The sequence below is a fragment of the Passer domesticus genome, chromosome 18 (assembly GCF_036417665.1).
Source record: "Passer domesticus isolate bPasDom1 chromosome 18, bPasDom1.hap1, whole genome shotgun sequence".
NCBI lineage: Eukaryota > Metazoa > Chordata > Aves > Passeriformes > Passeridae > Passer > Passer domesticus.
Window position 1 is genome coordinate 8,446,323 of NC_087491.1, and position 21,554 is coordinate 8,467,876.

Sequence of the window (21,554 nt, forward strand, 5' to 3'; positions counted from 1 at the left end):
TTAGGAAAAATAAATGGTATTATGTACACAGACTTGATTAAAAAAAAAAACACAGTAAAGCTTTTTTTTTTTAACTTATTCTGTATTCACACAACTTTTCTGTCTCTGTCTTCTCTAACAATTTCTGAATCTACTGGGCAGCTTTCAAGTTTAACATGAGAGTCATGTTCACAAAAACTGGCAGCAGGGTTGGGGCAGAAAATGTACTACCCTTCAGGAAGGGGAAGAAGGCAGGTACCTCACCATGACATTGGGGAGTGACCAGCTGACTCATCTGCCTGTGTATTGTCCCACATTAACTGCAGCAGTGCTCTGGGAAACAGGAAATGCTTTTGGAGAAACTGCTGAGTGGAAAGAGGCTGGGAACTGCTGGCAAAGGACCTGCCCCACTTTGCTGCTTGTGATTGCACAGCATCAGAAGGAATAACTGCCTGTCAGCCTGAATGATAAACTCACCTGGTCTGTTAAATAAAAAGTAAGTGCATTCATCTGCACAGATCTCAGGCAAGCCAGGAAGAGCATATTTACAGCCTGTACTGCCCACAGCACAGCCCTGGAATTGTCCAAGGACAGGTTGGATGAGGCTTGGAGTAACCTGGTCTAGGGAAGATGTCCCTGCCTGTAGTAGAGGGATGGAACATAATGGTCTTTAGGGTCCCTTCCAACCCAAACAGTTCTGTGATTCTATTGCATGTTTGAAATTACTTTTGCTTAATTTGGTGAAGGTTTTTCTGACTATTGTGGACCCATGGTTGTCTTCTGGAGTTTACTCTGCTTCAGCCCTGCCATGGTAGGAGAGATTATCCAGGATGCTGCAGTCAGACCCAGAAGAGAGTAACTTTTTCAGTGAAATGGTTGGTTTTGTAACAAATTTCTCTTGGGCTGCTTGGCCTGTGCTGACAGCTTCGTTTCCTCCCTTTCCTCCAATCCGTGGGAGCCAAGTGAGGGTTATGTCACCTCTGTGAGAAGCTGATCTCCATTACTGAGATAAACCTGGAGAAATTCCGCAGAGTTCAACAGACGTGACCCTGGATTTGTCTCAGCATGAGAATTTCTCTCTCCTGTGTGGGTGTGTACGCAGCACAACCAGTCTCAGTACGGGCAAACTGAGCCATTGACGGAGAAATCCAATAGAAATGGTTTGAGCTCAGTCTCCTGACTAAGAATTAGTGATGTAGGAGCAGCCTGGCACAGCAGAGATGGAGGATCCTGCAGGGCTGTATGAAGTGCTACATTTTGGATGCTATTGTTAGAAGATGAAAAATACAGGTCTGCCAGAGACCTTGAATACGGCACAGGAGACATGGAGTGTGTTTGGATTTGTCACAAGGGAGGAGTCAGTATAAACAAGCAGCTCTGTGTCCAGATGGTTGCCCTGAGCAGGAGGCTACAGCACAGAATTGCAATTGTGTGTTCTCCTGTTGTCGAGTGGGAGCAACCACAGACCTTTGACCAAAACACCCTGACCTCAAGCTGCTGCCTTGACCCTCTTCTGTCCCCAAGGTGAACTGGAGAATGTATGAAAAACTAAATATCTTCAGCACTATCGTCTGCTCTCTAGCCCAGGGAACTCTCAGTGCCTGCTGAAGAATTTGGGGGTTTAACTCCATCTTTGTACCAAATGGTGCACAAAAATAGGTCAATAAAATATTTTTTCAATTGTCACTGGTTTCTATGGCTGGTTTTGGTGTTGAGTTCTGTGTATGCTGAGAGCATTCATAAGGAAGTCCTTTGTGCAAGCAGGGTGACAGAGTCCTGGCTGTGCACAGCTGATCCCATAAGGATCTCTTCTTCCCTGTCCATCTCTGCAAGCATCCAGGGTCCAGAGGCTCTGAGACCCCTGCAGAGTCAGATCTGTGGGAAAACAACTGGGGTGGCCCTTCTAAAGAGGTAAGGGATTTCACACGAGCTTTTTGGGCCTTTTCAAAGTTTTTTTCCCCCACAGAATCATAGATTAGTTGGGGTCGGAGGGGATCTCTGGAGATCATCCTGTCCAACGCCCCTGCCAGGGCAGGGTCACCTGGAGCAGGTGACACAGGAATGTGCCCAGGTGGGTTTGGAATGTTTCCAGGGAGGGAAACTCCACACCCTCCCTGGGCACCTGTTCCACAGCTCTGCCACCCTCCACCTAAAGAAGCTCTTCCCCCTGTTGAGAGGAAACTTTCTATGTTTTAGTTTATGGCCATTGCTCCTCAGTCCGGCACCGGGGAGACACTGACATGGATTGCTGAGATCCCTTCTCCAGACTGACCCGGCCCAGCTCCCGCAGTGTCTCCTCACCGGAGAGCTGCTCCAGCCCCAAATCCCCTGTGTGCTCCCACAGGAGCCTCTCCAGCCGCTCCCTGCCCATCTCTTCCCTTCCGGGCCACAGCACCAGGGCCGCATAAAGGGAGGATCCCGGCCACTTTCCCAGAGGCTTCTCCCGGGACCGCCCGCTGTCCTTCCCCGCCCGGCCGGTCCCCGGAGCCGGCAGCGGGGCCGGGATCGGGCGGGAGGCGGGGGCGGCGGAGGAGGAGGGGCCGGAAGGGGATGTGACCGCCCGCCCGCCGGCCCGGGGGTTCCGGGATCTCCCTCGCCGCCTCCCCCGCCAGTCCCGCAGCCCCGGGGTACCCGCGGCCCCTCGCCCCGCTGCGCCCGCCCGGCCCCGCCGCCGCCGGGCCCCGCCGCCGCCTCCACCGCCCGGCGATGCGGCCGGCGCGGTCCCCCCCGCCTGCCCCGGCCCGGCTGCTGGGCAGGAACCGGCCTCCCGGAGCTCCCCGGCCTCGCAGCCCCGCGCCCGGCTCCGCCTGAGGCAGCGGGCACGGGGCGCCGGCCCGGCCGCCCCAGCGCTGCTCCGACGCCGCCATGGCCCCGCCGGGCCCCCCGGCCCCGAGGTAGCGGCGGTGGAAGGAGCCGAAGCCCGGTGACCGAGGAGCCCCCGTCCCGTCCCTGCAGCCCAGGAGCGTGCCCGGAGCTGCTGCTTCGCCTGGAGAGCTGCCATGGTTCCGGCGCACCTGAGCCTGCCGGGCTTCAGCGGTGCTTGAAGCCGAATCTCCGTGGCTCTTTGGCCTTTGCTAACTCAATGCTATGCAAAAGAAAAGGAGGAAAAAAAAAAAGAAACCTTGACAGTAGTTGTGGTGGGAATGGCTGTTTCCTGCCCTGGGTGAGCCCATGTGTGGTTTCTTGCTTGGGAGATGAACTAATTCTCCTTTACCCGGTGGAAGACACACTACATATGGCAACCTGAAACTTTGGTAATGCGTGGTCATTGCTGAGCGGTTGGAACTTTTACTCGTTTGTTTTGTTTGTTCGTTTTCTTTTTTTTTTTTTTTTTTGCATAAAGTCACCTAAGGAGCCTTCTTGCCGTCTTCAGGAGCATTGGAGGAATTTGTCTTAATTCTTCACCTCAAGTGACTTTATCCCCCTGTGAGTGCAGCCAGTGCACCCACCCAAATACCTTCTCCCTCAAAACTCCTTCCCAGCCTGGAAGATCAGGGATCACAGACTTCTTCAAAAACTTTTTGTCCTGGGAAAGGCTGCCCATAGTTACTTTATGGGGCAGCAGCCTGGAAAAGTTCTTGGGGACCAAAGGAGGCCAAGTCTGCCTGCCCTGCACTTCATCAAAGGAGCAGGGAAGAAGGAGTCATCGAGGCATGCGGGCCCACACTGCAACGTCTTCGTGGAACATGGTGAGAAGTTTCTATTGGTATTTGGTTTAGTTTTGGTTTGCTGAGCTAGGTACAATATGGATTTATTCAAGACCATGGAGCAGATACAGATAACTACTTTATGGAAGTCTTGTTTTCTTTCCCTTGCTGCTTAATGCAAATCTTCTGTGATTTGTTTATTAAGAAAATACTTGGGTCAGATTGCTTGAAACCTGGGGAGAGGTTATTGTACAGCTAAAGGTGAAATGCAAAGAAGTAACTTTTTAACAGTGTACAAGTTTCTCATTTCTGGCTTGGTTATTTTGTGGTTTGCAGTCTGGGAAAGTGTTTGATACTTTTTGAGTTGTCTGTGTCATCACACAGACCAGCCTCAGCCAGTGGTGATGCTGTGATCAGTAACAGGTGTTCTTTAATTATCTTTACCAAAGGGACTTTACTACTTGGAATGGAAAAAAAAACAACCCCTTGTTTTGGGAAGTTTGTGAACTTACTGCTGTTGTGAAAAGTTTCCTGGTGCATTTGGAACACCTTTGCTCAGTGGTTGCTCATAGCTGGTTAAACCCTCATCCTGTGCTGTGATGGATTGAAGTGCTAGAGGCCAGAAGTTTGGGGCAGAGCAACCCTGCCACTTGCTGGCCTTCTGCAAAGTGTGGGGGGAGTTCAGAATCTCAGGAAAGAAGCCAAATGAAAAACTCAGTAGGACTCAGAGGTAGATTTGGTGACTGCATCAAATTCTTCCTTAAACAACAAAAAACAACCAAACAACCCCCCCCACCCCAAACCAAAGAAACTGTAAACTGAAGGCATCTCTACAGAAGTGAGGTGTAGAAATGCATTGGTTTTGCTTAAACTTTGGAGCAATCCTTGCTTTTGCACAACACTTTAAAAATTCTAATGTTCTTTGAGATGACGTGCTGCTGGCTGCTGTCTTTGGCTGGAGAAAGTGATTTTGACAAAGCTTCTGCAACAGTTTCATCCTGTAGAGGAAGTTTATCTGTGCATAAAACAAAACTGCATCTGTAATCTTCATAGAACTAAAATTTGAAATATTTGCTGTGTCTGAGAACACAATCTAGTCAGAGGAAAAGTTTTGATTTGTTCTTATTTTTTAAGGGCTGTGCTTTCCAGCTTTTTTTCATTCTGTATTTCTGGAAGGGTCCAAGGAATTCTCTGCAGTGTTCAGCAAACACAGAGATCCCACGTTTGTACTGCCCTGCTGAAATACTGTTTTGAGTTACTTCAGTGTTTTATTTTCCCATACAATGCTTGTGCACTGAAGAAACTTGATTTAATTAAGGGAAGGTTGGAGAATATCAGGGCTAACTTGGCCCTCTGATGTTAAACCTGCTGCTGGATTTTTCCTTGCTTCCAGTCCTGTGATATACCCACTCCTCCACCCCCAGTTTGGTTCCTGCTTTTACTACTTTGGACAGAGTTTCAAGGTCAGGTGAGATACAGCCAGAGCACTTGCTGCAAGCAATACAATATTCTTAGTCCCTTTGGTGTTTTGCTGTGGCAGAAAAGCCAGAAACATTCTTTTTTGATCATCTAACAGCAATAGGCAGATGGTAACTTCTTGCCAGTGTGACCTGAGGTCAGCAGAACCCAGCACATTCACGAGCAAAAATGGAATCTCTAATGTCCGTGTGCCATATGTCCACGAGAGACCTTGGTGTCTTGATTCAGAAAAGAATAAACTTGAAAGAGGACATCAGGGCTAGGACATCTGTTAAGAGAACTGCAAAAGATCAGCCTCGCTTATACACATGAGGAAAAGTTTCTTCCTTTGAATGGATGAAAAGGTGCTTCCAGGTCCTGGCAGTAGAAGGCAGTACCACTGTTGTTCATTTTCTTCTGTGTTTGGGCTGCTCCTGTCCTGAAAAACGCCACATTAAAAATCCGGACAAATTAAGAGGGAGGAAAGTTTGTTTTAGAAAGTTCTTCCTTATCCTTTCAGTAATTTGCCTTTGAAATACATAGACTGACATACTTTATAATTAATGAACAGATTGGTATTTAATGCCTTCAGTCCTATTCAGTTATTGTGCCATGGGCTGTAGTTCATAAAAATAAGATTGGTGTTTTTTCAGGGCTTAAATATTTGCATGTTTCCCTTTCAGTATGTCATTACACAGTTTCTTCTAAATACCAAACACTGTATCTGGTTTCTCTGTTGCACTGTGGGAACTGGTTTGTCCCAGGAAAATTGTGTTTCTGGCTTTTCATAACTAAGAAATGCTTAAGGAGAAATTCCATGGTGGGCCACTTAACCCCCTAGAGACAGGTGAATTCTTAAATGTACTTGTCTGAAGTTCTTGTATATTAAAGCCCATGATAAAACAAACAAAAGAGGTGGAACTTTTGGTGGCTGGACTTTCCTTTTAGTGTTGTTTTTATAGAAGTATTCACGATCCTGGTTTGGTGGGACCATCACCTGCAAAGTTCTGCTGAGGCTCATTCAGCAGGCACTTTGTGGAAGATCTGGATTGCTTCAGTGGTACCAGATTTTGGCTGAAAGGGTTAGTGAATATTATCAGATACTAACAGTGTAAGGCAAAATAACTTTCAGCAAAGTAATTCAGTTTTTCGGTCGTCGCGCTCTCCGTAGCACCCAGAGCAACACATCGAGAGGCTTCTGAAAAGCCAGGGAGGCAACTGGCCAGAAATCAGCCCTGCTGCTGCTCAAATGTTCTGTGAGAATAATGCAGAAAGGCTCTAAATTTTGTCATGAGCTGACAATTGAGGAGTGCCTTAAGGGGAAAAAAGAAGCGCAAAACTTGCCCATAGATTTCTCTCTTTGTGCTGTTACTTTCCCCACGGAGGGTGTTTTACAAGCTGGAGTTCATGCTCGTGTCGTTACCCTGGGCAGCAGAGTAGCCCTTGCTGGGATTTTACAAATTTCACCCTGATGCAGATTACTCCAGCTCACAAATTTGCTTGCAAGCTTGAACTTGAGAGGAATTATAAAGGCAAAGTTTGTTTCTTTATCTCTGCTTTTCTTGGTGAGAGTTGAGTCTATGGTCACTGCTTTTTGGGGATATCCAGCTGAGAAAACAGTGTGGCCAGTAGACAGTTAAGGGGCAAAACTCTGTCAGTGCACCTTGAAATTTGCACACTAGTGTATCTTGAGCCTTTCCAGAACGTTAATTTCACCAAAACTCAAACTTCCTGAAAGGGAAGGTGTGTTCTTAGAGGGCTCAGCTGTGATCCCAGAGGTGGCAGGAGCTGACTGGAGTCTCTGGCAAGCACCACACCTTCCCTGACTGACTTGTGGAGGTGTTGCTGTGCTGAATGATGAGCAGATCCCCTGAAGCATGTTGGTAGAACAGTATCTCCAAGCAAAAGCAGCACTTGAAGGCTCAAAAAATGAACTCTAATCATTGCATACGTGATGCTGAGATGAGGAAGAGATTGATAAAGCACTCAAACAAAAATGGTCTTTTCATAGTCTTTCATAGTGATAAAATGTGGTCTTGGTTTCTCTTGCAGCAAGTGAGTGATAGGGAAGCTTAAATGAGCTGTTTACCTCACTGTAAAGAGAGATAAACTGCAGAACTGGATCCATTTTTCTTAAACATTTAATACTGAATATAGCTGAAGTCAGCCAACTACAGTCTCTGTCATATTAGATCTGAATTCTTTTTCTTACAAGGGTGCTGAAAGTTTTACTGCTTTAATTAGGGAGCAATTGTGCAAAATGGATCTATAGCACCAGCTTGCCACAGCTGCCAGTTGGAGATGTGCCCTATACAGTTCACTGTGAGGAAAAATCCCAACAATTAAAAGTACCATTTCCTACCTTATCGATTAAAAATAAGTTTCAAGGGTCTATATGTTTAATAATCCATCTTGTTTTATGCTGTTAAGTTTCATGTTTCAAGTACTTCAATTGTGAACATGAATAAATTACATTATAATCAGTTCTAAGCATATCCTGGGCTCATCCCACAGTGTGGGCAGCAGGGCAGGGGGATGATTCTCCCCCCTCTACTCCACTGTGTGAGACCCCACCTGCAGTGCTGTCTCCAGCATGGGAAGGACATGGAGCTGTTGGAAGGAGTCCAGAGAAGGCCATGGAGAGCTCCAAGGGCTCTGGAGACTGCTGGGAGAGCTGGGGGTGTTCAGCTCAGAGGAGGCTCCAGGGAGAGCTCAGAGCTCTCCCAGTGCCTAAACTGGCTCCAAGAGAGCTGGAGAGGGACTTTGGACAAGGGTCTGGAGTGACAGGACACAGGGAATGGCTTCAGACTGAGGGTAGGTGAGATAGACAGAATAAATCCTTCCCTGTGAGGGTGGCACAGGTTCCCAAAGAAGCTGTGGCTGCCCCTGGATCCCTGGAAGTGTCCCAAGGCCAGGTTGGACAGGGCTTGGAGCAACCTGGGGTAGTGGAAGGTGTCCCTGCCCATGGCAGGGTTTTGGAACAAAATGATCTTCAAGGTCTGATTTTTGTACTCATTATCCTTTATCCTACAGGGAAGCTCAATATGTCTTCCTTATATGCAATATACATTTATTAGATAGTCAATTGCCCATACATGGAAATGATTTAAATGAGACTCCTTCCATACTAGAACTGTTTCTTCAAACCCATGTACTTAAACCCCTGCATTTATCTCTTTCCATTGTACCTCAGGGAATTTTTATACTCTGTCTCTGCTTCACCAACTGCAAAACCTGAGACTTCAAAGAAACTGCTTTACTACTCCTGACTCCACTTTAGACCATTCACCTGAAATTGGATCATTAGCACTGGCCTAATTGGAAGCCATTTTTTCGAGTCTGCCTTCAGTATTTCAGGTTTTCATTCTGAACTGACAAAACTTTCTTTGTTGTCAGGCTGGAGATTTGGCAGCTTCCAAATTTCAATTTCCATCTCTATTAGGAGAGACTTATCTCCAGCTTTTGGGATCATTGCTTATGAATCCAACTTCACTGTGCCTCAGTATTAGCCTGGTTAATGCTGACATCTGCTGCATGCTGAATGCAGATTTGTTTACTGCCTCTGACTGTATCCCTTTTCATCATAAAAACCACTTGCTGTATTTTTTCTTGCTCCAATTATCAAATACTACTAGGTTATGCTAAGAAGCTCTTCCACAAAACTTGATCTATGGATGGAATATGTATGGAAGGAGACCTAAGACTTTTTAAACTGCTTTTCCACAGGCTGAGGTGGATGATGATGAGGATGGGGAAAGGCTAATCCCTTTCCTGGGCAAAAGCAGTTCTGTGCACTGACTAATCTTTGATAACTTGCCATGTTTAAGCAGTTGATCTCCTTCATGACAAATAGGTAGTGGTTGCTCATATGCCAGACTTTCATTAACAGATTATGCTAGTTCTGCATTCTTATTTCCAAATTTTAATAGGGAGGCTGTGGTAGGAAATCAGGACAGGGAGGCAAGAGAAGGCTACAGGGTATTAGCACAGAAATCTTCCCTTGTAGGCGATCATCTCTTTCAGCACACTTCAACATGTACCATCAAACTCGCAGTATTTTACATTGGAAAGTTTCAGTCTTAAGCTTGAAAGTGAGGAGTTGACACAGTCCTGTTGCTGAGAGTTGAGAGTCCTGAGTTTCATCCCTGGTGTTCTCAGTGTCAGGCTCTGTGGCAAATCACGAGGGTGCAGAAAGGTGAAAATGGCCTTGGAAAGTCTTGGGTCACTGTCACTAGGGTGGTGATGCTGTTGGGTTGTGCCTTGGAACAACAGGGGTGTGTTTCCAGCTGTGCTTGTAGGAACTGTGATAAAGCAGACAAGAAATGGCTGGGAGAGTGTTTTGACAGCCCTGGTGTGGATGGGACTGTAAGCAGAGCCTTGGCAGGTGCCAAGTGAGGAGTGCTCTTAGCAGTGGGGATGCAGAGCTGCAGGAGTTAGTGCAGCTCTTAACACCCAGCTGACACCAGTGTTGTGTTCAGTAAAGGTTCAGAGCACCTGCCGTGGGTTTTGGGCTGTTTGGAGTGTTTCAGCATCTCCAGGATGTTCCTGTAGCTCCCTCAGTGTGCTTGATCCACCCTGTAAAGTTCAAAACCTGGGTGGCTGTGGTACTGTGTGGGTGGACACTGGGTGTTACAGGTGCCATCTCTTTCAGCTGTATAAAACACTCTGATTTCCATTTACAAAGATTGAAGGAAGTGCTTGAAACACTAGTGACCCGGAGTATTTTTGCAGATAGAAAAATACAGATTTTGCTTTCCTTTTTCTTTGGCAGGGGGAAGGGGCTGCCTTCTCTCTGCAGTGTCTGCACCCAGCAGCGTTCTGTCAGTTCAGCCAGGCTGTGCCATTCCTGTGAGAACGAGTTATTCTCCTTATAAAAGGTCTGTTGTGAATCCCAGAAGTCCTTTGCTGTAGGAACATCCAGAACAGCTTCACCAGGAGAGGGATTCTTGCTTCTTTGCTTCTGTGACTCTCTTATCAGTCAGCTCTTACTCTGCTCGATGTTGATTGAAGATCAATCTAAACAATCTGTAGAAGTTATTAATCTGCTTGCCAGAGTGTCCATTTAATTGGTTTAAGGAAGATTCTTGGGCAAAAAGGTAATGAACATTCAATTTTAGTGAGTAAAGCTGCCTAAGGCAATGTCTTTCCTTAGTTCTTAACTAAATTAGTTCTTAGTTAGTTCCTAACTCTGGTCTTTAAACTTCTGTGTCTAATGCCAGTGTTGCACTTAGATATTAAGCATAATTTTTTGTGAGATTGCTGGAAGTTTCATCATACTTGTGGCAAAATTTGATATAATTCTACTAAAATGGTGTGTTGTGCTCTGGGAGGAGTCCCTTTCTACACATTTCCTTGTGTGTCCCGAATACCAGCTTGCTTTAATTTTTGCTTAAGTACTTTCTGAAATTAGTGTTGAAATTAGATTTAGGGATTTTTTTATGTATATTTTCTTTTTCTCCAGCATTTTTTCCTGGCTGTTACCAGCTGGGTTGTGAAAAGCAGGAGCTTGCTTTTATGCAGAGTGATTGCTGCTAATTTACATGGATGCGAGCAAGCTCATCATTCTTTCATGAGTGAGGAGACTGCCTGATTTATGTTGTGTCATTTCTGAGCACTGTTTTTACCTAATGAATAGAGTTTCACAACAGATTATTAATCATTAAGACTTTGGTTTCATTGTGTGTATTAAAGAATCAATATTGCTACATGTTGCCTGCCTTGAGAAGCTGCTTATCCATTAGTGCTGCTTTTCTAAGGCATTCTGGTGCATTTATCATTTTGGCTGACTTCACTTCCTACCTTATTCCTGCCACGTCTTCCCAGGGCCTGAGCTGTGTCCAGTCTGCCTCTGTAGATTCCTCCTTTGAAGTGCTGTCTGAGCAGTAGCAAATGTTATTTGCTCCAGTCTCTCCTTAGAGCTCATGAAATAGTAAAAGGCTGGACCTTCCTCTGCTGTGGTTTGCACTCCACATTTGCATCAAAGAGGGAGTGATGGCCTCAGAAACTGGGAATAATGTGTGATGAAGACTATATTGAATTACATACTCTGCTGCCTGTTGAATGCCTGGGTTTTGGATGGCAAGGCTTGCTGGAGGACACGATTCCCCCGTTGTCTGCCCTGCTGTTTGTTCCCTGTCCAATGTCCATCTCTGCTGGAAGCACAGAGTGACCTGGGCATGTTCCTGACGCTGCAGAGGAGGAAATTTCACTTGCTGTGCACATGCAGAATCCAAAACACACCCACATGGGCTCTGTCAGGTCCTGTAGTGACCCCAGTGAGCTGATCTCCTGTGCTCCACACCTGGGGAACTGATGGCTAATTCATGGCTTTTTTTGTGTCTGTGTGTTCCCAGAATAAACAAGGCTGTTTTTCCACAGGCTGAATATGTGAATGGTGGTGGGATAAGGACATGGAAACTTTAAATAGGAAATTCTTTGGGCTTTCAGGAAATGTTTGCTCTGTCATTCGTGTTCAAGCTGCCCAAATTCAAAGGCTGCTTGTTATGTTCAGCCTCATTTAACATACCTGGTTCCCAAGCTCCGAGTTCCTGGCCTGGCCTCAGAGGGTTATCACAGGGCTGTTATGCAGTAAACACAACTGTTTTCACTTGGGTTTTTTGTGAATGACATCATTTAATTAATTAGAAGTGCTTAAAATTATTTACTTCATTAAAATTTAAGCTTTATTACAAAGGTGTAAAGCAAATTAAATTGTCATTTGGGGCACTGGCCACCAGATGTCTTCTGTGACTCTTCACTAACTTGCTCTGATTAAAACAATCCCTGCAGTGAGAATCGTCTTGGAAATGAACAAAAGTTTAATGGAGAACCAGGGTCAGAAGTGACAACTGTGAATTTCAGAAATAGTGGCTGTCAGGTCTTTTTAGATACTACTAGAAGCTGTAATCTTTGTGCACTTGCTTGCTGATGAAAAAAGCATGGTAGGTGATGTTTGCTTTCACTGTTAATGGGAAAATCTTGCTCCCTCATCTCCTCTAACTCCATTTCAGCCCGTTCTTTGTTTAAAAAAAAAAAAAAAAATAGTTTTCAGTTCTACATTCCTTTTCACTTATTGATGTCTTCTGTAATTGGTCTAGTTCCCCTACATCTTTTGTTATGCTGCACTGACATTTAAAAAATATAAATCCTTTCCTAATATTAATATTAAATATTAGATTCCTCTTAGTATAGAAATTGATTTGGTAAATCCTCTTGTAGCATTGAGTTCAACATTTGTGAACATGAGCTTTTTATGGCAAGGGAATATCTGGAAACAAATTCAGCCTGTGACACTTATTTACACAGTTGGTGTTGTCTGAATGTCAGAATTGCTCTCACGGAGCTAATGGTGGAGTTAAATTGTCATGAAGTCATAACAATGCTTACAAAAGCAAGCTGTAATCTAGTAATACTCTATTTTACTCAAATCTCTTTTGGGTGAGAATTCTGTAATAATGAAGAAGATTTAGTGCATCTAGCAAAATAGTTTAAGCTATAAATATGTATTTGTGAATTGGGTTTTCTTTTTATTATTTTATTGGCTCTATGTTCTTTTCATTCCCGATATAAGTCTGACAGCACACAATGTTAATTTAAAAACTACATCCCATTTTAGCCTGAATAACTGGAACTGCTATTAGAGCTATTGTTGTCTGGCTACACCTCATGTTTGCAAATAACTTAGGAAAGCTCAAATGAAAAGTTTTGAATAAATGCCAAGCTGTTATTTCTTCTTTAATATATTTAGCTGGATGAATAAGAAGCTGCATTTAAAAGTCTCTGCAATCAAACCATTAGTTCTTACAAGACTTATTGATGGATTGCACTAAATGTGTTTGCTGTATACATTTTTTTTTCTCAACGTGCAGCTATTTAATAGAAAATAGATGTCCTTTACAGGAAATGAACTGGAGGGAAGACAAAGCTCTTCCCATCATTTGATACTGTTGATGTTCATGTAGAAGCTGTAATTTCCCTGGGCTCTGCAGATTGTCTGTTATGTCTAAATAGTGCCTCCCACGCTGAGGGTGCATGTCAAGGTGCTATCATGTTTCAGGTATTAAGTAGTAATTACTGTTATGAGTTGATCACATAAGACAGTGTAAGTGTTGCTCAACCTTTCAAATCCCATGTCATTGGGAAAAAAAGTGTTGGGGAAACTTCAGTCTAATTTAGACCTCACTGTGAGAACTGCTGGTGGTTTTTACCTCGCTCTTGCTGAAAAGTGGGATAAAAAGGCTTTTCATGGCCACAGGTACACTACCAGATGTGGTGTGGGTTGTTGTGCTTGTGAAATACAACTTGGAGACATAATCTGGGAGTTAATTCTGGATTTGCTGCAGCAGTTAGTCTGGAGAGGGCCAAATCCTGAAGGCTGTGTCTGGTTAGCAACATGACCTGAGCTACCTCTGAAGTAGGTAATATTTTGTGCCAAGCAAAAGGAGGAATTAGAATAATAAAGGTTGGATTTTTGGAGGCAAATGCTAGCTTGAAATGCTAATATAATCATCTTGGTGACTGCAGTTTTGCCTCTGCAAAGCAAAGGCAGTGCATGACATTTCATTGAAGACCTGCTGCAATGTTGATAAGCCGACCTCTCCTGAGAGGAATTGTGAACTTCACTGAGCAGCAGCATGGCTTTGTAATCGTGGCTAAAAACACAGGATTTGAAAAACATTAAATGAAAATAGATCAGTGCTGCATTCATTATCAGGTAAGGATTCAAAGAACCGTGAAATGTTAACTTGAAATATTTGCATTCCGCTCATAGGAATAAGTAGCACAAATCCAGTGAGGTGTTTTTGCTCTGATTTGTTAACTTGGGCTGGTTTTCCCCCCAAAAAAAGTGAGTATTGCATTGTGTTAGCCATGCCCACATCATTTAGTCCTGCCTAAGTAAAGAGGCATTAAAAACATCGAGGTGAAAGCCACAGACAGAGCCATTGCTGTGCAGCTCAGACATCTCTGTCATCTGCAGCATAGATTATTCCTAATTCCCAAATTAGGAAGTGGTGGGCTTCAGCAGGATGATGTGGAGCCCCTGGAATGAGACACATCTCAGGCCATGGGCAGCCTTGAATCACCCAGTGCTGGGGGTGCCTCGTCACCCCAGTGCCCTGAGTCACAGCAGCGGTGGCAGAGCTTTGTCTGCCCGCAGATAAAGGGTGGATGCTGTGGCTGAAATGGGGAGATCACCATCAGCCACCTCTTGGCTGGGCTGAAATGTCTTGGCTGTTCTACCTTTAAATTGCTCCGTGGATGTCACAGTTTTTAAAATTGCAGATCTAGGAGGAAGGTGGCTCTTCTGTGGTTATGAGGCTTTCATCTGCTGAAGTTGTGTTTCAGAAAGTTGATGTGCTGCTTGTGAAATGCTCCCCTAAGGCAAACAAGCCCTTCGGGGAGGGGGACTGAGGGCTGGAGTGAATCAGACAGGCATTTTACATCTCAATTATTAATACAGTACTTTTTTATGATTCTCAAATTGGAATTGCTAGCAGCTGAATTTTAAAAATGTAGTAACTTCTAAAATTTTTAGGAGTAAAACTAACCCTGTGCAAGTAAAGGTGCTGTCTTCTACTCCGAGACCTCTTTACTTGCACAATCACACTTGGATTGGAGTTCTCTTTATCTTGCTGCAGTGTGTTCTGTTTGAATCCATGGTCAGCCATGGGGAGGTGTCCTTAAGGGATGAATCCAGGGCAGCCCTGCAGAGTAAGGTCTTATCTGAGAGGGCTCACACTCAAAAGGTAATTGCAGGGTGCACTCCTGACATATAATCAAATTCTGATTTATTTAAAATGGATCCAAATAAGCAGTGCTATTAAAAATTATTATCATAAGGATGCTGAATGCAAAGCTGAACAAATGGATTTCTTTTAGAGTACAACAAATTGGATTAGAGTGTGTTGGATGCTTCCCCTTGTGCCTCTCTCCTCATCAAAAAAGGTATTTAAAAAACCAATCTGAGTGCAATGCTCTGGGCAAAAAAGGGATGCAGAAAGAGGTCTGTGAGAGACCTTTTGTTCTGTCAGTGCACCTACACCTTGACTCCATGTTGTGGTGGGGCTGAGCAGTGTGCATGCAGCTCCTGCCCAAACAAAGCCCCACAGCAGCCAGGGATGTTGGAATTCACCTCCTTGTGCTGTTCTGACTCCTCTGGAGTACAAATCACCCTCACTCACTCTTGATTTCAGGGGCTGACATGTCAATCTGAGCATCCAAGGTTTGTGGCTGAGGTGAGGGAATTACTTTTAGCCTGGCATCATACCTGGGACGTTTTATGAAGCTTTGGCTTGAGGAGCTGGCCTTGCCAGGGGATGGCCTGGGGGTGTTTCATGAGATGCACAAGTAAAAGCAGCTAGCAGGGATGGGGAGGAGAGCCATGGCAATGTTCATGGCTCCTCCAGGGCTCTGTGCTGCTGCGGGGGCTGTGAGCCAGCCTGGGTGACAGAGCTCCTGTTACTGTGACACCAGATAAACCACACCAGGGACTTTGGATCCTGCTTTTCCTTGTGCCACCTCCACTCTTCCTCCCACACCTGGCCCTTGCACACACTAGCGAGGTGCTACCAAAAGCAGACCAGATAATACAGGAAAAAAAAGCAGCTTTTTCTTTGCACCTGACATCAGTGTTATGTTGCAAAGAATAATTGAGATTTTCTCCAGTCATTTCTCCTCTGTGCTGGGCTTGTCCTTGGATAAGTAAAATGTATATTTTCAGGCTGGGTAATTGAGGTTTATGTAGGTGATTCCAGGGATGCACCAGTGCTGAAAAATCCTGTGTTATTCCTTGTAGCAGGGAACAGCATCACAGATAGTTAACAAGTACCTGCTTGGATTGTTCCTAAGTCAAAACCAGATCCTTTATGTTCTTTGTCATCATAAAGCTGCAACTTCTTGCTCTATAACCCATATAAATCAGTAATAAGATTTCTTCACAGGAGGGAAGAGGGTTGAAAGTGTGGAAGTGCTCGAAGGTCGTCAGAGATGGAATAATTTGTGTTTGCTGGTTTAAATTGGAAGTTCTGCCTTTTGTCCAGGTATTGATGCCAATGTGGAATGCTGTGCATGTTTATTTGGCTTTGATTTATTCATTGGAGTGGGTGAAGCTTAAACTATGCCTGGATAACACCTCTAGTAGATGCCTATCCTATAGCCACCCAAATTTCATCCTTTGAATATCTATGTTGTATGTCCCTGATATTTCACCCTCATCTTGTATCTGCGCACCTTTTGTCTTTCAGTGTGCTAAAGCTGTTTATTTTTATTTGTTTTGATTATTTTGGGGTTGGTTGTTGTTGGCTTTCTTTGTCTCTATCAAATTGTTGCTTTTTCTCTTGGAGAAACAACTGTCCATTTTCAAATTGGATGCTCTTGCAGGTTGAGTGATTGCTTTGTATTGTGTAAGACTATGGAAATCCTGCTGTTGAGCTGGAGCAACTGAAATCCTTGTTTAGAAAGGAAGTAATAATTTCTTACTGCCTGCTGGAAAAGCTGTTGGCCTGCTCCTGCAGGTAACCTGCCAAGGATTTAAGAAAGAAAAATTGGGTTTTATCCTCTTTTTTCCTGGTTTTAAGATGGTCAAAGCTGGCATGAAAAATAGTGGTTTTCAGAGAGGAGCTTTGTCTGCCCAAAGCGGCAAAAAAGAGCAAACCTAATCTTGTTTTTCTTCTCAGGTCAGCTTTTAAGTTCTTGGATATATTAGCTTGCTATTGAAAATAATATTTCTTTCTTTCTGCCACTTTAAGTAAAGGGTGATGGCTGCTTTGCCCGCTCAAATTGATATTTTGGCATCTTTCTATACTTGTTCCTTCTTGCTGCAATTTGGGAAGATTATCTTTAGAGATTGGCAGTGTCCTTTTTGGGACAGCTGGACTTGGAAGGCCGGTGGCGTTTGGATAAGGTGACATCCAGACATCTCTGACATCCCTGCTCTCCTCTCCCACCACAGCCTGTGACCCCATAGCTATTGATCACTGCTTCTGTAATTAAACATGCAAGCTGGTGTAACTCCTGAGCAGCCTGATGGTAGAGGACACTTTTGCAGTCTCTAAGGTGCAAAATACCACCTCCAACAGCTCAGTGGAACCAGAAAATCAGACTTGTTCTTGGGAACCTTGCTTTTAGCTTTCTTGATGACATGGATCAAAGCTTTTAGCCAAACTCATCTGTGTGACTGGATCTGAGCGAAGCCTGAAGGATTATGTGGACAGGAGGCTGTTGTGAGTTATAACAAGAAGCTTTGTTTTGAAAACCTGTGTTTTACTCCTACATTGCAATTACAGGGGATGGGACTTAGATTTCCACTTTGTTCTTGCCAGTTGTTGAGGCCTGACCTGGAGCTTGCTGGGAGGTTGGCAGTGTGATTGCAGCACTTTGGAGCAGGACAGACACTTGGGACTTCCAGTTCAGACACTTCTTCACATCCAGCCTGCAGATTTTTATCTCTTTTAACAAACAGTCGCAGAAATTGAAGAAACAATGCACAGGTTCACGTCTTAGCAATTTCTCTTCTTCCATGAACCCTGACCAACACAGCAATGGGAAAGCAAGAACATAATAGTAGCAAAATGTGATGTGTGTCTCCTTTATTCTGCAAAGCCTGTATTTTAGGGAAGATTGTATTGCTGGACTCAATAGTCCAGAAACATTGTCCTTCCATTTCCTCTACATTGTCTCTTTCCTACAAATACTATTTTCATAAGATGCAGTCAGAATTAATGACTTTTTTTATATATATGTCTTTTCTGTGTCATAAAATAACCATTCCAGCTGAGATCAAGTTCATGCTTCAGCATTCATATTCAAAGGAGAAGTCTTAGGGATTATCAAAAAGCTGAAGCTGGAGGAGGCCATCTTGCCTTCTTGATCCTTTGGGCTTTGAGATTTTGGTTCGGAGCATTTGGTATTTTTTTTTACCTCATGTCTGGGGACATTTTATCATCCTCCTCTTTCCTGTTCCAAGCAATTACCATTTATTTTATCTTCAAGCAGCAGCCTGTGGCAATAAATTTTAGGAAATTCCTTCCCGCCCTTTATTAAGCCCTACATAATAGCTTCCGCTACTCACTCATACATTCATTAGGAAGAATTAAACGAGTGCTGGCACCCATTAGCAGAACGTTTAATAACCTCTCCAAGGGAAGGTGCAGCAGATTGGAATAAATGAACAGGAGCAAAAACAAATGAAATAACTTCATAGAATATGCTCAACTAATTCGTTCTTAGAAAAACTACTTATTTACATGAACGTAACACTTCAGAAGCTGTCAGGTTGAAACCCCTGGCAGAAGAGTCCCTGAAGGCAGTGACAGTGGGAAGGGTTCTGGGCGTTTTAGGAGAGAAAAGGCATTTTAGTGTGTCCTGCCCACTTCCCCAGCTGCTGGTGCTGTCAGCAAGGCTGATGGCTGTGCTTATGGACTGCAGGGAGGACATCTGTCCTGTAGGAGCTGGGCCATAACTAACAGCTCATCTCATCTGGTAGCAGCCACACCACAGTCCTCGGATGCCTGTGATGGCTGATCCCTGCCAGGATGGGCTGTGGGGCAAACACAGACCTCAGACCAGTGAGGAAATTACCCCTCCTCCTTTGGTTCTTAACTATTGTTTTAAAGGAGATTCACGCTCAGCTGAGAGTTGGCATAAGAGAGATCATAGTTTGAGTACCCCTAAGTGGCTTTTCCACAATAAAGATATTGGAGGCATTGCTGTAGGGAATTTCCTTAGGAAATTTCAACTTGTAAAGCACTGGAGTTGCACATTACAGGAAGAATTTTGCCACTAGTTCTAGTACTTTCCATTATTTGACAGCATTTTAATTTTTATGTGTATGATCTGATCCACGCAGATGAAAGAAAGCTGCTGGGACTCACGTAGATCCAAGTGCTCTTTTGCTGGATATCCATTTCCTCTTGTCTTGGTGGAAAACAAGCAGAGCTTTGAGATGTGCTCCTGTGTGTAACTCTTGACAGCTCCGTAGCCTGGTGTAAAACAAACACTGTACCCACGGTGGGCTTGCAGTGTCACAGTCAGTGTCTCAGCAGGGCTCAGCAGCCTTTCCTCCTCCAGCATCTGATACTGACACTTCGTTTTCACACACTTCAAAGCTCCAGACTGATTCTCTGTTGAAAAAAAAGAAGAATTCTAGTAAATAAAGCAAATGAAAACTCTACAGTAGCAGTTTTTATGGCTAACGTTTCATATTGGCAGTGCTGACAACCTTGTTTTCATTTTGCTGTTACTTGTTTTGGAGACAAAAATGTCATTGTTCAAATGTAATTCAGGTCTTGTGGATGAGAGAGTTTTTTGAGATTTTGTGTTGTTGGGTTTTTTTTCTGTAGTCATTTCTGATCTCATTTGAGGAGCTCAACGAGTTGAGAACAGTGACACAATAATTGCAGTTATTGAACCAAAGATGCAGTCTTAAGACTTTTACCTGGATCACTACATTTGATTGATATTTTAATTTGGTTTTCTGGCAGATGAAAGATAATGAGAATCAGTTTGCAGTTGGAAATATTTGCACTGGAGAATTCCTTATTTTTTTAATTATTGCTTTTCCCCTGCTTATAGTATATATGCAAGTTTCCTGTTTGAGATCCCTCATTATATTTCAAGCATCAACAGCATCTGAATGGAAGGAATATGTACAAATCATTTCAATATGTTGCTAATATACTCAGAATATCTTTTTCTAGTTTCTGTGCTGGATAATAGCTTAGATAACAGCTTTCAGACACGTAAATAACATTGCAGAGACATGGTGCAGACTCCTTAATGGATAAACGGATTTATGAACCTGGTTATTTGCATTGCTTTTTAAATGGCCTGATGACCACCCTTCATCTGAAGGAAGAAATAATTTGGGTAGATTTTGAGCAGATTGGTTTGCCTCTGTCTCCTGCTGTGCTAGGTGGACAATGAAGTGTTCCTTAAAGCAGGACTGAACCTGCAGAAGAGCAGGGTGAAATGCTGCTCATGAGTTGATTTATTCCTGTGGGGTCACTCCCCTGCTAGTAAATAGCAGCGTTGGTAATTCTTGCTATTTTCTTGCAAGTTTGCAGTATTTCCTAGCTGAAATACTGCTGGATCGAGGCAGTAAAAGCATTGATCACATCCCTCCAGCTCCAGCTTTCCCTTCTCCCCCACTGCTTTCCTTGTGGTGCCAGTTGCTGCTTCTGGAGGAGATCTCTTTCCATTTTAATTACTCTGGAAGCTTTTGTCCCGGCTTTGAGAGACTTGCCTAAAGGCACAACGTAGATTGTAAATGGTTGCTCCCTCGTATATAAGCTAATAATTATAATATAAGCTAAAAATTGTAATAATATCTTTATCACCTTGGAACAATTCCCTGCTCCCTCCGTCCTCTGGAGCAGCAGAAGCCATTCAGCTCTGTGACATTTGATCAGGAGCTCAGCTTGCTAATGGATTTCTGATTGTTCTCCCAGCCCATTCTCCTGATGAATGGTGCTCTGGCAGTCTGGGGAGCCCACAGAAAGGCTCTGCCATCCTGTCATTGCCTTTCTGTGGGAGAGAACAAGAGCAGGTTCCCTCTCCTGCTCAATTAGATAGCTGAAATTAGCTTTCCAGCTCATATTAGCTCTTTCCAGGCTTGTTGGGGTCGGCTGTCACTTGTCTCTGCCCCAGCACGGGAAAAGGTGGTTCTGGGCAGGCCGTGCTTTCGAAGGAGGAGTCTGGACTCTTGCTTTTGGTCTTCAGTTGCGTTTATTGTTCCTTATCTACAAAGCTTTTCTGTCTGTCCAGCCGAGGTCTGATCAGCAGGACAGCCAAGGGCACTCTCTCCCGCCCACGGGGCAGTTGTCTCTTTTATAGTGAAAACTACGTGTTAGATATTTACCTTCAATTTCCAATGCTTTTCGGCCTTGTTGGCAAGTGCACCTTCACCATGAACCAATCCACACATGCCAACATCATCCTGAACATGGATGCCAAGGAGAAGAAAGAAGAAGGACAGGGCACGCCCAAATCCCTCCATCTTAGAACCCCTGACCCCCATGTACAGAATTTCAACCCCCCCTGTACAGTGCTCTAACATTTTTCCCTTCACCCTGTGGTTCCTACTACTGTGCCACTTAAACTTTTGTGGCCTGTAATTCTTCATATAAGGTTGGCAATTTGCTCCATGAGTTAAGATCGAATTTCCAGGTGTCTTTGGCTTCCTGCCAGGGTCTGCGAGCCCCTGCCAGGGCTTTGAGACATCCAGGGCATCCAGAGAGATGCTCTGGGTTCCGACACAGGGTGTCTGGTGGAATCCCTCTTTGCTTGGGGAGCCTTGAGCAGGTTTTCCTGTGGCTGTTTCACCTCTGAATGCCTTAAAGCCCTGCTGTTACAGAGCTGTTTGTGGGAGGTGTGCTTTGGGTGGGGGGTTTCTCTGCCTCCTGGACAAAACTCCTTTTTATGCCAGACCTCTTCATTTCAGGCCAGGGAAGCCACGTCTGCCTGGGGTCAACA

General features: G+C 44.3%; 1 protein-coding gene across 2 annotated transcripts in view; it reads left to right on the forward strand.

Moving 5' to 3' along the window:
- The first annotated feature begins 2,564 nt into the window (after positions 1 to 2,564).
- The window catches only part of ABL1 (ABL proto-oncogene 1, non-receptor tyrosine kinase), a 77,832-nt gene continuing 58,842 nt past the window's right edge, over positions 2,565 to 21,554 (forward strand). For both annotated transcript variants that reach the window (XM_064393280.1, XM_064393281.1), the window contains exon 1: positions 2,565 to 3,668. In XM_064393280.1, the coding sequence (XP_064249350.1) occupies positions 3,533 to 3,668 (136 nt within the window). In that variant the 5' untranslated portion in view covers positions 2,565 to 3,532. The remainder of the gene's footprint in view (positions 3,669 to 21,554) is intronic.